Source organism: Ammospiza nelsoni, chromosome 12 (assembly GCF_027579445.1).
Source record: "Ammospiza nelsoni isolate bAmmNel1 chromosome 12, bAmmNel1.pri, whole genome shotgun sequence".
Taxonomy (NCBI): Eukaryota; Metazoa; Chordata; class Aves; order Passeriformes; family Passerellidae; genus Ammospiza; species Ammospiza nelsoni.
In genome coordinates this window covers 203,231-220,606 of record NC_080644.1, presented here as the reverse complement: position 1 = coordinate 220,606, position 17,376 = coordinate 203,231, and the positions used below count along the sequence as shown (strand labels likewise).

The 17,376-nt window shown below is 39.1% G+C and overlaps 1 protein-coding gene across 3 annotated transcripts in view; it reads left to right on the top strand.

The window, feature by feature from the left end:
* Positions 1-17,376, top strand: part of SULF2 (sulfatase 2) — an 80,902-nt gene that overhangs the window by 55,626 nt on the left and 7,900 nt on the right. For all 3 annotated transcript variants that reach the window (XM_059480659.1, XM_059480661.1, XM_059480660.1), the window contains exons 9-14: positions 746-802; positions 1,489-1,618; positions 7,652-7,859; positions 13,310-13,553; positions 15,380-15,476; positions 17,168-17,262. In XM_059480659.1, the coding sequence (XP_059336642.1) occupies positions 746-802; positions 1,489-1,618; positions 7,652-7,859; positions 13,310-13,553; positions 15,380-15,476; positions 17,168-17,262 (831 nt within the window). The remainder of the gene's footprint in view (positions 1-745; positions 803-1,488; positions 1,619-7,651; positions 7,860-13,309; positions 13,554-15,379; positions 15,477-17,167; positions 17,263-17,376) is intronic.

Sequence of the window (17,376 nt, the reverse complement as noted above, 5' to 3'; positions counted from 1 at the left end):
TTCATATTCTAGATGTATGGCATGCATGGCATCTGTACATACTAAATGTAGTCTATGTAGAAGTGAGAGGGCTACACATGGAGGTCTTTGGCTACGTAAGTTATATATTTAAATGTCTTCATGGCATCATTTGTAGCAAAGCATTTCATATTGAATATTTATTAGTAAAATAATTGAAGACAATGGTTGTGTATCAGACTGTAATATAAAGACAGGCTAGCACTCAAAATTGTGGTTTTTAAAGACTTCCCATCAGTACTTTCATTGGAAAAAGACTGAGGAGGAGAATTAGACTTGATGGAGAATCCTTCGAAGAGAAAATCAGCAGAAAAAGGGAAGGAGAACTATTTGCTTTACAAGTAGCTGGGTGGAGGGAAAGGGGGAATGGAGCAGATGCTTTAGAATAGGATACTTTTTGGGTAGATGCAGGGTAAGAGCCCAAATATGAGTCAGGAAGTCCCGATTTAATTTGTGATCCTTTGTGAACAAAGAAAATTCAGTTAATCTCTTGTCTTCAACACACTTATGTTGAAGAAATTGTCTTGTGAATTTAGTTCCTGTGAGAGAAATATATCCTGTGTTTTCAGTGGAGAGGCATAGGTTCCTGCTTCATAGAGCTGGATGTCCTCTTGTGCAGTTATGTGGCATGTTTCTTGTTGGAATTAGGGGTGGGGCAGAAAACTGGGGCATAAATTGGTTACTGGTTTTGTGGGAATTGCGTCTTCCTCTCCTCGTTTCCTCCCAGGTTTCATTTAAAGAAAAAGATGAAGGTATGGAGAGACTCGTTCCTTGTGGAAAGAGGGTAAGGAAAGTGTTAATCACAAAGCCCAGTCTTATTAAATAGAAGGATGTTGAATAGCTAAAGCCAAAGCAGCACTCTGCTGCAGTCCAAAGCCATTTAGCTGTGCCAGCAGGGACACGGCTGTAGTATGCCTAATGGCAGTGATTGTAGGGAATGGATGGCCTCTGCCTACAGCCTGCATAAATGTGCTCTTGTGCTGGGGGAAGGGAAATTTACTTGGATTGAGAGATGGGAAGGCATCCCAATTTGCTCTCAGCTGCTGTCCTCCAATCCTCCTGCTTGTATTACGGGATTATGAACAACCCTTCCTCTCTGCATCTTCATCTGCTGGCCATTCCCTCTGCACCTCTGCCTTAGTACATAAATGGGGGCAAGAGGGGTTTCCAAAGTGCAGCCCTGTAGAATGTGATGTGGTCTCTCTGTATTGACAGTTGTCACTGCCTAACACTCAGGCATGTAACAGAGTGTCTTGACTTTATATGTTTTTATATGCTCCCTGAGAGTAGGACATGAATAACTTGTGTGTTATTGGACAGGCTAAATCTAGTTTCCACTGGACTGTTACGTTTTGGCTACCAGAGAGGCTATGGACATGGAAAATAACTACTCCTCTGACTCTTTTCAGCTAACTGTATTTGTGTGTTGGAGTTAATATTAATGTAAGAATATTTTTTTTTCTTTTCCAGTAAACTGCTGCATAAAAGGGAGAATGAGAAGGTAGATGCCCAAGAAGAAAACTTTCTACCCAAATACCAGCGTGTGAAAGACCTCTGTCAGCGAGCTGAGTATCAAACAGCTTGTGAACAGCTTGGCCAGGTAGGGCATTGTTATCCCTGACTGCAATTAAGCAGTTGTAATTGGGCTAAGCTCAGCACCTTCACTGTGTCAATGTTCTTCACCTCATCATCGATGCCAGTGTATAAATCAAATGGCTCGTTCTGTGACCTTTACTCAAATCTTTATTACAGCATTTATGAGATTGACTGTCAGTCAGGAAATTGCTGATTCAAGTGTTCTGTATTGATTCCTGACTACCACTAAGAAAACCGCATAGGCTGTTTTAAAGTTTTATTTTCCAAAGAGAATGTGGTTTGGGATTACTTAGTGCTGAGAAGCTACAATGTACATAACAGATTGGCTTTTTAAAATACATACAGCTTGCTTTGCTTCAGATTCTCTTTCATTCTTTAATTCATTTTGCTGTTGCTACTTGAAATTACATATAGTAATGGGAAGCTAAAATTCTGTTAACTCAGTATATCCCTGCTCTTAACAAAAACACAGTGGGAAAACACACATGCAGTTATGAGTGTATATGGGCATAAAGCTCATTGACTGTGTGTCATTTCCCTTGTTGCATAATTGTTTTGGGCAGATATGACAATATGTTCACTTTAGATACAAGTTACATAGAAGAAATTAATGGAAAAAAAACAGGATATTATCAATACATGGTCTTGACATACACAGGAGAGGATTTTAAGAATTTTTCTGGGCGGTGCAAAAGCAAAGCATGGCTATCTCCAGAGAATTCACCACTTTTGGCTAAATTGACTCTGTGTCGTTGCTCTCTCGTGCAGGTGTGGGCCAGAGAACCCCTTTCCAAGGACTGTAATACATTCTGTGGACAAAGGGGTGAAGGTAAATGGGCCCACATGCTAATGTGTCTGTTATCACACTGGCATTACCTCATATTCTGGCAGCCCAGAGGGCTGTCAGGATGAGTTAGTCTGTGGAATATAACTGTTCTTGCAGACATGATATGAATGACTTACCAAGCAATAGTCAGTAATGGGCTACTTAGGCTGCAGTAGTTAATTTTTTTACTGTCAAAGGCCAGACTCCATACTTCTGGCTTTACTGATCATGTAGTTCAGTGCACCTGTGAAATGAGTCCATTGTTCCTTAGGTGTTTGGATCCAATTTATATATATAAGAATTTTTCAGATGTTCTTTTCCTCCTGTGGCTAATATGTCAGATTTAGTACACAGAGCAATTATAATGTTCTGTATTGTAAAAATACTAAACTTAAAGGAATACTATATGCAGTAATTTATTGTCATCAGAAGTCTTGAGCTGAAATTTGAGCTGAATGGGAGCAAGCCATTGTTTTATGAATTTGCAATGTTATTTGAGGAACTTGAAGAAAAGTTATTTTTTCCACTACAACATTATCCAGTAAATAGGATGAGGAAATATAGCTTTCCCCACCGCCCTCCCACCCCCTTATCACTATTTTTCAAGAGAAGTATAAAATGTCAACTCCATAGTCAAAATTACCAATAAATTCTGCAGTATAGATGTGCTATTAAGAGATGCTTGTGCTGCATCCTCATTGTCAGGAGACAGAGAGAAGAATTGTTTTGAGCAGTTTGGTCAGGCATAATAGGAAGTGATAGGATGAAATTAAGCAAAAAAAAAAGAAATTTATGTTGCACGTCAGAAAAAATTGCCAAACAATCAAGTCAATTAAAATCTGTGAAAGGCTTTTAAGGTATTCTCAATCCTTCTAACCTCTACTCTAGAGAATATGTCCTAGTAGTCTATCTTAGTAGTCTATCTAGACAATAGGAATGCTGGGAGATGAATGTGCTTATTTGAGGATAAGTTGTGTCTAAATATGGGTGCACCCAAAATGTCTTTAGAGTGAAGGAAGTCTAACTTCTCAAATGACAAATGGGTGTTGTCTGTTTTCTGGTGCTGTTCATAGCTCTGCACAATACGAGCCCAAGCTAATAACATACCACTGCCTTGGGGAGTTGATGTTATGCAGATGCAGTGGTTATTTAGCAGATGTCTTCTGATGCTGCAGGACACTATATAACACTACTTGGAATGTTCAGTATGAAAAGTGAATTTTCATATTCTAATGCAAAGATAAGTACCCATCTGGGTCAGAATTAGTTGAAAGCTTGCTGAAGTCATTGGAACTCTTTCTTTTGACTTAAGCAAGTTTTGGGACCTGCTATTTCATGTGCAGAGAAATCTGAGCGGTCCCAGGGAATCTGAAGTGTGAGCCCGAGACAAGAAGCACAAATGGAGATCAAAGACTCAGAAGGGGAGTGAAGGATAAGAGACAAGGGCAGAGCTTAAAGGAGAGGTCAAGAAAGGAGAGGTAAATAAAGCTTTGAATATGAAATAGAGAATTTGAAATTCTGCTTTGTGAGCACGCAAGTTTGTGAATACAGGTCTACTGCCACAAAGTGATTTTTGCAAATCTCTGTCACCCTCCTTAACCCATATTTGTTTTGATAAGAGAGTGGCAAGATCATGGAGAAGAGGTTATTCATAATGTCTAAAACCTTGTTTCACAGTCCACTATGTGGAATTTTTTTGACATCACTAATATATGTAAATTCTTCTGAGAGCAATGAGAATCTGTGTGTTGCTATATTTTCTTTTCCAGTTATTAGGGTTTGATGTGTGGTAGTTATTTGCATCCAACAAAGGGTGACTGTAGAGTCAGATGAAAGAGCAGCTCAGCATTTATATTCAAGGATTTAAAAGAGATGAGCTCTTCCCAAATGAATTAAAAAAGAAAAAAAATTATCCTAGTACCTAATGGCTTCCGTGAATTTTTTTTCTTTTTAGTGTAGTTTGGCCTTTCATCCAAAGCTGGCTAGTGAGTGGAAGCTGACCCACTTTTATCTAGTAGCCTGCATTAATGTGCTTGTGTGGAAGCCAATTATGATACCAGCATTGCTCTGTAGAGTATTCCCAGCAACACGTACAGTATCATAACAACAGCTACACAAAATCTCCCTTTAAGTAAGTTGCCAGTTTTGTGCACAAGGAAGAGAAAAGATAAACATTTGGTAAACATGCAATACCTGCAGCAGTGCTGATTGCTATAGGGAATCTGTGCTGTACATGTGAGAGCTCTCAAAATTAAAAGACGGTAATTTTTTATTTATCAGGACCTGGCATAGTACAATAATACTGCTAACTCCTGAAGAGAAATAGTTGCCTGATTTCACATTATTTCATTTTCAAATATGTTTTATTTTTGAAGATTTATTTACATGCATATCTGATACAAGTAGAAATTGTCTTTAAATAGCATTAGAAGTATCATTTTATATGACAGTTTTCACAGGCAAACATTGAAAATGCAAATGTTTGCACTTTGTTTCTTTCAGGTGTTCTGCAAATTAAAGGTTTGACATAGAGTCTTCCCTCCAATTGCTTTGTACTATGCCAGGATCATGGAGGGATACTCTCTTTTGTAACTGGCCTGAAGATATCATAAGTAAAAGCACATCCTTTACTTGCTTGGTGCCCCCAGTTCTCTCACATGACGTGGCATACCAGTGATGAAAACTATACTGATCAGTGTGTGCCTTCCTTGGCAGTTCAGAAAAGGCACCTCTACATCATATTCCTGATTCCATCACAATCATTATTAGTGCCAAGAGAAGAGCAATAGAAAAAAAAATTGCTTATATTTTCTCCTTTTTCTGAGGCCACTGTAGCTTGAGGTTGTATTGACCAGGCCTAGGAAACAGTGACAGTTTTTGGAAGGAATCTTTTTAAAAATTAGATCCAAAACTTTCTTCCTGTCTTTTTTGGTTCATTGTTACTTTGTTGTTAGCAGGGATATACCGAGGTTATGAAAGAATTTCTAATGTAATTTAGGTAGATCTGCACTGCAGTCATTCAGCAGTGGGGCCTGTTAATGCATACAATGTGCCCTTCAGCAAAGTTGTTGAGATGTTTTCACTGTAGCATACAGCTGCACTAAAACCTAAAGGATTTTTCCAGTTCACCTGGAGGGGAAAAAGGAGCATCAATCTCTTGACAAGAGATGAAAGAAATAGAAAAAAAATAAAATTTTTCTGGCCACACATCAGAGTACTTGCAGTAATTCTCATCGTGGCATTGAACTTGCCCTCTGTTGAAACATCATTTTTCATGTATTGAAATGTACTTAGAGCATAGAACTCTACAGAGCAGAAAATTATTTGTTTATATATTTTCAAAAATTATATTCAGATGAAATGGGAAGCAGCAATAAACATTTTTACATCTCTTATAGTTGTAAAAGAAAGTATTGCTTTTTCTAGTAAAGTAACTTTTAGTTCAAAGCTCAGTCTGTACATACATCAATCAGTGTTAGGCATTATAAAAGTAAGAGAGATTAAAAAGATATTAAATTAAAAGAAATTAAAACAGATATTAATTTGTTACTGAATCTAGGTAAATATCTACTGCTTTACAGATGAAGATAGTCCTGCAAAAATGTTATTGTCAGTATCTCTCCTTGATTAACCAATTCATTGTGTAAGTTAAGCTAGATTTATCTGCATCAGAGCAAGGCTTGGGCTGTACAGGAGGCTGAACACAGATACAGCTCAGGAGACTGGGCATCCAGGTGTCTGAGGAAATCAGTAGGCACACTATAAAATGGATTGTTTTAAATGAGAGGTTCTGCCACAGTGATAGGTAAATGTGGTGTTAATGGCCACTTCACTTTCGACTCCTATTAAAGTCTGATAATAAAAGCACAGTGATTTTGTTTTCTTACATGCATAGTACATGCTAATACATGCATACCTGCAAACAATGGAAAGAATGTCAATAAAAAATATATGCTTTGTTGTCCCAGCCTTTGCATACCTTGCTGTCCAAAGTGAAGTGGCTGAATCTCCCTCATAGAGCTGCAGGCTGCTGTAAAATATCATCTTCCCTGGAAGATGCTGCTGTTTTTATTTCTGTTCTTTTATTTGGAAAATTCTCAATATTCCAGTGAGTCCTGGAGGAACTAGTTTACAGGATTTTGTAATAGGGAAGAAGAGGAACATTTCTCAAGACTCAACAAGAAGCTGAGAGTTTCTGAGAAACTTTTTTTAAAGCAGGAGCAACTGTAAGAGGTTTTTTATGTGTCTCTAAGCCTCTGTAGGTAGCAAAGTGTTGATAAATTATGGAGTAGGTGAAATAATTTTGTGATGTACCTGGGAAGTGAGTGGAACTTCTGTGCCAGGTTGAAGGCAGCTAAACTCCCTTGCCCTTGGTACAGCTCTGACAGCAGCATGAAGGAGCTGTGAGCAAGTTACTTCAAGGTTTTGAGTATCAGAGTGAATTGGAGATTGGGAACATGTAATATTTTCTGTAGGTGGAGTGCGAGAGGGAGGGGTTTCTCACTTCAGACATCCATGCAGCTTATAAGTCAAGTGTGTGTTGATGGGGGGGGGCGAAGCTATTAAGAAAACCAATCCAGATGGAGATAAACTCGTGCAGCTGATCTGACCCTTTGAAAAGTCATTGAAGAGAAACAGGCGCTTTTGTAGAGCAATCTTGGAAAACACTTCATCCCTGAAGGAGTTCAAGGACATGTTGGATGGAGCTCTGAACAACCTGATCTGGTGAAAGGTGTCCCCCTGCATATGGCAGGGGAGTGGAACGAGATGTTCTTTAAGGCCCCTTCCAACCCAAGCCAGTACATGACTCTATCTGGAGAACTTCCATAAAGCTGGAAGGTTTTGGTCCCACTGTGCTGAGAGTTATATAAGACTCTCAGGATTAGGATACGACTTGAAGGTCCTTGGTTTATGCTGCAGTTATGCTTCTGAAAGTTGTCACTTGCCACCTTCATGTTTTTAGCTGTAGTATTGATTTTTAAAAGAAATTTCAGTTGTTCTGCCTCTAAGAGGCAAAATCAGAAACAAATGCAATGTTTTTCTGAAGTCTTGCTGTTTTGTCCGAAAATAAAATCTTACAAAAATCTGGTTTGATAATAGGTGATAGATGAGCCCCATTTTACTACAAGGAATATCTGATAAATTGCTGGAGCTGGCCATGAGACAGACCACAGTTGGGACAGATTTTTAATAACCAAATTCTTCTTCCAGAAATGGCAGTGTGTGGAAGATGCCAGTGGAAAACTCAAGCTGCACAAGTGCAAGGGAATGGCAGACTTGGCAGCTACAAGCAAAGGCAAAGGCACCTCCAATATTTTGCCCAAGTATTACAACAGGAACAGTGAAGACTGCAATTGTGAAGAGAACGAATACAAGCTGAGCCACATCAGACAGAGAAAGAAACTCTTCTCCAAGAAAAGTAAGCAAACCTACCGCATCTTCTGTCTCTGCCTTAGAAAGCTGTTGTTTGCTAACTCACATAATTGTCTTGACAACCATAGGCATTTAATTGTATTCGCATATTTCCTATGTATCTCAACCATGAAACAGCATGTCTCATATTGGACAATCAGAGTTGAGAATATCTGGCTGTAGGAAGAATGTTTCGTTCTGGGAAATGCAGTGTCCATGCTGAAAAGGCAAATTGCGGACAGTAACATAAGCTGTGGAACATGAACAGTGTTACACAGCAAATACTTCAATTTTCAGTAGCTCCTGCAATGCTTGGAACTGTTACTTCAGTAATTTATTTTCAATGTGTATACTTTGTTATTGAGGCTGCTTGCTTCTAACATCCTTTTCTTCTGCTCAGTCAGCAGAGACAAGGCTGACTTTTAATCAGACATAACAGCCAAAGGGGATGACTGGTTTCCTTGGCACAGGTTAGTGCTTTTTCAGAAAGCCCATTTTACTGACTCTGTAAAATCATAGTCAGACTAACATCTATATTTGAAGCATATAGTTTAATTATAGATTAGAGGTAAACAGCAACACGGAATTATTAGTTACTTGTAATGTTTCTTTCATCTCACTCCACAAATACAGAGCTTTAATTGTTTAGCAGATTAGTCTTTGTGTTTCAAGTTTGTGTCATGATATAAAGAGTTTAAATTTATTTTCTCCCATTGTATTTTTCTTGCAAGCTGATTAGTAGTTACTAAGCAAATTCTGAGTTGAAAAACAATTAGTGGTTCCATCCAGTATATTCGATGTTTAAATATGTGCTACGGCCAACAATCTGTAAAGAACACTAGAATTTATACTTATTTAACTATTTTTTTTTAAGTCACAGAAGGAATTAAGTCATGGGGAATCAACAGCAGTAGATGGAAGGCACTTAATGAGGACAGGAAAACAAAGTGAGGGCAATGTAATGCTATCTGATAATACTTAACAGTTACTTAAATACTTCTCATTGCTGCTTTCTAAACATTAACTAATTTTCACAACATGCAAAGGAGGTGGTTAAGTGTATAATTATCTTTAGTTTATGTATGTAGAAAGTTAAGGTAAAAAAAAGTGAAACTTGCTCCCTCAGAGGGATCAGAATGGTGCTTTTCCCTTGTGTTCTGCTCAGATGAGACAGAGTTTATACTACACCCTTCAGCTCATTAGCCTCATTGAACCTTAAGGCATAAACTTCAGCAACACAAAACAGGATCTTGACAATCACATAGTCATTGCTTGTGTCCAAAGTAAAGTATTTGCCTCCACAGATGCTTTGTTTTTCCTTCTTCCCACATCTGGGGTGTGCTGTACAGGGAAGAGGTTAGCTTGGACCTATTGACAGAGACCTTTTCATTGGTGTTGGCTATTCTTCTACCTGCACTTATCTAATAAATCACACACCAAATGTAAGTGAGCCCAAAGCTGTACAAGTCAAGGTGACATACCAAGTTTTTTCTAAATAGCTTATGTGGAAAACTGGACTATGGTTAGTTAAGAGAGTCACCTGGATACTCATGATGAGTATTTGCATTTTTATGACCTGTTCTGTGAGACTTGGGATAAAGTGTGTTCTGTGCTGGTTTGCATAATTGTTAGGGCACCTTTGGGGTCTGCTACTCAGAATTTGATGAGTGCATGAGATTGGATTGCAGCCCTGCTTGAATGCCAGTAAATGCTATTCATTAGTTTGAACCACTGCCAAACAGAAAACACAAGTTTCTAACTGGACTAAGGGTCATGTCCACATTAATGCAGTAGTTCCAAGCAGTAGCAAAGTTTTGAAGGAAATGTCCTGATCACTCATTTCTGTTGTGCATAACAGAGATAGATTTGCAAAAGGTCATCTTATTGCACTCCAATCTACAGTCATTTGCAAAAAAGCAGAATGGATGCCCTGCATCTATGGTGCATCAAGCCTGTTGTAAACCCTAATAGGGTATAAGGATTGGTCTTTCAGAAAGACTGAAATTGGTTACATATAGTGAGAACAGATGGTCTAAAAGACCAGACTAAATTGCTGGTACAGAGGCTGGTGCACCAGACATTTTGATAAAATAATTACATTCTAGTGTAGGTGTGGTTTAGAATGCATTTGCAGGTGCACCAGTGCATTTAGCAGGCAACTGCATTTTCTAAATTGAGTAAAGTCAGTTTCACAACAGGGCTGTGTCATATATGTGCGATTTGGACAATGTAAAAATACATAACTTGACTGTAAAGCACTTAAGCACCAGAAACCCATAAACATGAATATTTGGTATGTCTGGGTTTAGATGTCTGGAATGTTTCCTTTTTTGTCCTCTTTATTTCTTTAGTATGCTCTTGTTGTTATAAGAAAGTTCAAACAGAGCTTTGCAGTAGGTGGAAAGTTTAAATAGTGAGCTCTCAAAATCATTGGCTGTGTTGTGGCCTATTATGTTTTTCTTGCTGTAGATTTGATCTCTTCTTCCTGTGATGAGCGAGTGTATGTGATTAAAGGAATTCTTTAGCTGCATGTAGGAAAATGATGATAGGCCACACTGAATAGTAAAGAAACAGAAGTGTGTACAAAGAGTGCATTTTAATTCAAATTTCCCTGACAGTCATTTTACTTTTGAGGTGGTATCAAAGCTGGATCAAAATGTCATTTTTAATCACATTATTTGTTACTAAAAATAAAAAGTTCATTACTTTACAGATAATGCATTTGAAGTGGCAATTGTGAGAATGGGATATAAGAAAGTACCTCTAAATCTATATTTCTAGACACTAGAGATATTTTTTAAAAAATGTCTTTACAAGGCCCAGTTTTACTTTCTGTTATCAAAAACAAAAAAAGCTCTTTTGTCTAACAAATGCAAAATACATAGACATTAGTGGAAAACTTTGTTCCTTTCAGGTTCCAGTGAAGACAAACACGCAGGTCAAGTGGTGCAATACCAGCTGGATGATTTGGGCTCTGAAAGCAGTTGACTTTCTTGACTTAAATTCCTCTGGACTCCATTTTACAACTCAATTTTGAGGTTGCAACTTCTTAGAAATACCATCCCTAAGGCACCTTGTTTCTGTAGTAGTTGAGGAAGAGAGGCATCAGATTCAGAGAGCTTACCAAAGCCAGACTTTAGTAACCTGAAGAAAGGAGCATAGATGTTTTTGGCCAAATATTTAACAGCCCTGGATTGGCTGTTTGTAGGCTGTGTACAGAGGTAAATAGATTGGAGAGTAAAACCTGGGGGAAGATTGACTAATAAGTAATTAAACATTAGTATTTATGCCTGCAGTTCACTTAGCAGATGGGAGCACACAGTACCAATGAGTATTGATCTTATTAAATATTTTAGCCACTTCAGAATTTGATACTAATCACAGCAGTGAGTCAGCACTGTGGGTAACATGTCAGGATAAAGCGACAGAAGCAGTCCTTTATGAGATGCCTCACTCCACACCAATTAGTGCTAAGGCTGTGTTAGTTTGGCTGCAAAGGGAGGAGTAACCTGGCTCCTAGGTGTTCAACGACATGTAGTTGATGGTTTCCCGGGGGCATTTACTGAGGTCCAGCAGGCTGGATTGGTGTATTAGACTTGGAAGGAAGATTAATTGTTAGTTGGCTGTGCTGAACAAGATAAAATGAAGATATGATTAAAGAAATGGGAGTTTATACTTTAAATCTCATTGGTATTGGTGTAGCTTTTTAGAACTTCTTCCTACCTTGGAAAAGACGAAAGTTTCTGTCTCATTTATTCAAACATTTCCTGAATGGGTGCCTGAAATAGGGCTAATCTTTTGTGGCTTTTTTTATCCCTTCAGCTGTGACTCACCTGGCTTAATATCAGCCGTAAACTTTGAACTATGCATGGAAAATGTGTAAAACCAGACAATCCAGCTGGTATTCTGCTTTCTCTGTGTGGTGCTGACAAAAATATCGTGCTTGGCCAAGTTTCAGGTGGGAGGAGATGTTTATTCTGCTTCCCACAGACTGCAAAACAACTTTTGAGATTGTGCAATCTATCTGAAATGAATTTAAGGCTTATTGAAAAAAGTCATTCTGAATTAATGCCAGAGTTTGTGTGACAGTTAAGGTACTTTTTTGTCAATTTTGGTTGTTCAACCTCCGGTTTCATATTTTCTTTTCCTCCTGCTTATTTTGCTGGAGAGATTATCCCACTGAAGAAACTGGCCTTTCTGTGGAGCATGGGATGGCAAGAAGGATCGATCTTCTCAATTGGCACATTGGTTGAATTTTGCCTTTATCAGATTGCAGAGGGAAGTCCCATCTCATGAGGTGTGCTGTGTGTTTGTCTCTTTAAATGAGAAGTGACCAAAGGATCTAAGGGACTCAGTTGTTTCCAGTAATATCTGTGGTAACTCCAAGCCTCATATACAGAGTATACAAGCCATATACAGAGTATACAGGCTCCCCTAGGGCAGAGAGCACAAGCGAGTCTGTGACACCTAGGTTGTACTTTTTCCTCAAGGAATGAGATGATTGTGCCTAATGAGTGACTCTCAGCAGTCACTGGTTGTGAGCAGGAAATACAGTCAGAGATGGACCCCATCATACAGCAGGGAAGTTTAAATGTAGATTTACATTTCATAACTATGTTCTCTTTTTGCCATTCCAGACCAAGCAGAAGAGGAGTTCTGGGGATTTGGGCTGGAACAGAGAACTTTGGAAAATAGTAATAGGGAAAAGATCAATGAGAATCTTGTACTGCACAGTGGCAATTCATAACAAATGTTTAATTTTGCTTTTGAGCTGCAAACGCAGAAGCAAAGTTTGAGGGAGTACATAGCACTGGAGAGTGGTGCTTCATGGAGAAACTGACTGTCTGGGCTGCACATCAGGGAAAGAATTGCAAAGAAAATAATTGCATGTGGATAAAAATAAAGATTCAAATATTAGTCCCTTCCAAAAAAATCAAGGATCTAGCCCTAGCCTTGAAGAATAGAACTGGGAAAAGGCTCAGGCTGAGACAACTCCAAGAATGTGTTGCAGGAATCCTAGCTGGGAAGAACTGTACGATGGACAGCAGAAAAGCACAGAGAACTGTTCCCTGAGGGTGGCTGGCTGTCGTTACTGTCACAGTTAATGCTTAAGGTGTGACTGCCATCTGGTGATTGTAGGGGAAGAGCAAGCATCCATTTGAACAAGCTATTTGCTCTCACTGGTGCTGGACTACAGCATTTTTTTTCCCCTTTGCCATTCTTTTGTGTTTGCGTTGTACCTGCCCTCTCATGCTCTGAGGTATCCATCCACCAACTGGTACTTCCATCCATGCCGACGTTAAGGAAACAGCAGTTCACAGGAGAACTGCAACAAACACTGTCATCCAGTTAATTCCAAACAGCACAGTATGGGCTGGGGTTTTTCCTTCCAAGAGCCAGAGAGAGGAGCAAATTGTAACATGCAGTTTCTGCTGCTCTTCCACTTTTTCCATGCAGAATTCAAACCAAGCTATGTCCGGAATCGCTCTATCCGTTCTGTATCTGTTGAGCTGGATGGAGCTGCCTATCACCTGGTTTTAGAGGATGGATACCAGCCCATCTTACCAAGAAATATCACCAAGCGGCACAAGGTGCAGAGGGCTGTTTTCCACGAGGAGGAAGATAGAGATATGGGGGAATATAGTGGCACTGGTAGCATTGCAGAGTACACAGCCCCTAGTCTGATCAAAGTGACCCACAGGTAAGTGCACATGCTAGGTGTTTAAAAGCATTTGCTCCTTAAGTGACTGCTCTTTTCATAAATGTGTGGGTTGAAGTGTGCTAAGCATGTTGCATCCCTTTTGGATACGCAGTCTAGCCTCACTAAAATTCTTATTCCATTTGTATAATAGCCTTCAGTTTTGTTTTAGTTTGGTCAGTGAAGAGGGGCGTGAAGCTCCTGAAGAGCTGCAGCAGTGCTTTTGTCTCCTGCATTGTGTGGAGACGGTAGCCACTCATCAGTGCATATGTTTCCTGTGAGAACAAGCAAAACTGTTGGCAACAGGGGTGTTAAACCTGCATGATCCAGGAGAGGCCATTCTCCTGCAAATGAGTGTGCAGTGGGGTAACCTGGCCTGGCTGGAGACTGAAGGCCCTGACTGAAGCATGAACTGGTTTGGTGTCACTGGTTGCTTTGTACAGAGTTTTCTGTAATCAGTGCTAGGAGAGGAAAATCTGTATTGTGAATGAAGTTGGATGGACCAGCATTGGGAAATGGAACATACTGAGAGAGAGGGGAGGCAATTGTCTGACCACTTTAACAGCTAAAAATAACTTCCTTGGTGGTGAATCTAGGGACTGGTAATGTCTCTTCAGCTGAACTTTAATTCATTTATCACCATTTCCATTTGTGAGCTATCAGAAAAACCACCAATCATTATTGATTACATGTTTTATATTGTTTAATGACTAGCTCATGTAAACATGCAGGAGCCAGGTAGCTGCTCTTGATACCTGTGTTTTCCATTTGCCTTCTGTTGACAGAAGTGAATTAGAAAGTCACCAATATGACGAAGTGTAGGCATCAGAGAATTGTGCCCTCTTATCCCAGCTCTCATGAATGTTCAGGACTCATAAATCACTGGGTTTTTTTTTCTGGAACAAATTAAATTTACTTTTGCTGCCTTAGTGCGCGAATCCCAGATTTTTACAAGGAACTGTCAGGAAGGTTGTACGTTATTCATGAGACTTCCCTAGCAGAAAAGAAGGCCGTGGGACAACATGAGGTGGTTTAAAGAAAATAAAGGAACATTGCAAATATTCATCTTTAGTTTAAACAAGCATTCAGAAATGGCTGCATGGTATTCAACCCCTAATAAACTTTCCAGGTAAATCTGTCAAGTAGTGTTTTTTTGTTTTCTTCTTTATTAAATAATTTTTAAAACTGGATTTCACTAGAAGTTAGTGAAACATAAAGATTTTATATTGTCAGAGGGTGTTTTGCTTTCAAAGTGAAGGAGATACCATTGAAAGATTTTATCACTTTTGTAGAAAATAGTAAAACTTCTTTGTTTCAGTTTTGTTTTTTTGAGTTTCTTCTCTTTTCTTTATGGTGTAGTAATGCATCTTACCTTGCTACTACCCCTGCATCACTTAATTATGCATCGAGAAATTGCTTCTGAGTAATGCTTTCAATGCTTGCTAATTAGTAATGATTATTTATGCAGAAAGTCTATTGAATAAGCAAGAATTCTGTGTAGCATGATTTACATACAGAAATGAAACAGTCAACAGGTTCTGCTTGATAGAAATATTCTCATTGAATTTTTCTACCTAAAAATTTCCATGGCAACTGCGACCCAGACTTCCTTCCTGGTTCAGAGCACACTTGTATTTTCTTGAATGAACTTTGTTTTTTGAATTCTGCATGTCATTTCCAATCCATGGTCTCATTTGTCCTGGAGCTGTGTTATTAAGAGCAGCTGTTGGCATTGCTCTGTGTGTGTGTGTGTGTGTGTGTGTGTGTGTGTGTGTGTGTGTGTGTGTATCCACTGTAATAATAAACACTGTTTGCTTTTCCATGCCAAGGTGCTATATCCTGGAGAATGATACCATCCAGTGTGACACAGATCTGTACAGGTCACTGCAAGCTTGGAAGGACCACAAACTTCATATTGACCATGAGGTCAGTGATGTTTTCCGTGTGTGTTTTTAGCGTTGTTTTCTGTGGGGTGATAGGATCATGCTGACTATCTGTGTCTGCCTCTGGGTCTCTCTTTACCTCCATGGAACCTTTTGAATTTGCTGGCTAATTTCAGAATAGACATTTCAGAAATAATTAAATTATTACAAGTTTGTGAAGGCAAGATGCTGAGTGGACAGAACTGCAACTGAAAGCACAGCTGAGAAATGTCATATGCCTTATCAGGCAAGTAAGACTTAAAGCTGCCCCTATCCTGGGAAAGAAATCAATCTGGATCTTTTTATCATCTTATTTTCCTGTTCCCCAGTGGGGAACCTGTCAAAACAGTCCTTCAGTATCAAATATAAAGGCCCAAGGAAAAGTGAGCTTCATTAGTTTTGGTGCTTCTAGAATTAATTTCTTTCACTTGCTACTGCTTTTCTTAACCTTGGACTTTTGAGTTGAATTTTTTTCATAGGATTGTGTATATGGAGAACTTAGAGGTAATTTGCTGTATGAAATTTGCGAGTAAGACTTTATCTGACATTTTTGCCACTAATATTAGCTCAAACCCTTCATGTGTATAGTGTATGAAAGAGGGTCGAAGGACCAGGTAAGGATGGAACAAATGCCAGAGAGAAGCATAAAGGATGGATGTCCTGTAATCTCTTACCAAATTACATAAATTCACAGTAAAGTTCTATGTAAGAACTTCTTGGTCCCCCTTTTCTTGTAAAGATTGACACACAGGGCAAATACTTAAAAACTTACTAGCCGGCTAAGATTAAAAAAGGGCAATTTTAATATTACCACGGTTCTGTAATTGTTTTTTCTTCAGAAAATGAAGCCAATATAGAGTGTCAAATGAAATGAAGTGTGAACACACTTCTGTCCAATTGTGTTCCTGATTTAGGGTCACAGGGCTGGGTTCTTTGTCCATTTTCCTTGAACACTCTGCCCTGTCTCTGCTTCTACTACACCTATGGTTACTGATGGCCAATGGTAATTCTGCAGAGACTGTTGTTCACATTAGATTACTTTGATTTTTCTGCTGTGCAGATACCTGCAATACCTGAGTGGAAGTGAGCCATGTTGTATGTAAGTCAGACTGAGCAAAAGCTGGAGTTTCATTTAGTGAAAAAAGGCAGTTAAAAATAAACCTTAAGGGTGGCACAATTAACTGCTGATTGCTATCCCATGTGTCCAGACACTGCTAAAGCCTGCTATGCAAAGTGACAGAACCTTGCTGCTTTGCTTTTCAAAACCTCTGAAGAGGGGATTTCAGATCGCTCCTGCCCTATCCCCTTTCCAGTGTCAGAACACGCTGAAATGTAATGACTTCGTTTTCCTTTGAGCAGCCTTTCTCCCCTTGTGAATGTGCTGTAGAGAGGCAAAACCAGAGTGGATGCAGGAGTGTCTGTCTGCCTGCAACTGTGTGTCCCCTCATTCCCGCAGCAACACATTCTGCTTTCCGAGTCAAGAATCAGAGCAGGCAAACTAAGCCAGCTTCCTCCTGCTGCAGTTTCCTTCTGGAAAGTGAGATAATTTGAAAATGCTTGTTAGTGGTGAGAGCCACAGAAGGTACTGAAGAGGAAGCTCTTGGTGACAGTAGAATGAGTTTGAGAAGGTTAGAATAGCACTAAATCATGCTGGTTTTTTTTTAAACTCTTTCTTGGTGGCTTTTTTCTTTTTAGATTGAAACTTTGCAAAATAAAATAAAAAACCTGAGAGAGGTGAGAGGTCATCTAAAGAAGAAGCGACCTGAAGAGTGTGATTGTAACAAGCTAAGGTATTTTTTGGTATACTTCTGAATAATTATTTGTAGTGCAACTGTAACTGATTTATCAGATCTCACTGATGTAACTGGTTTATCAGATCTCACAGGAGAGATCAGGATCTTGTT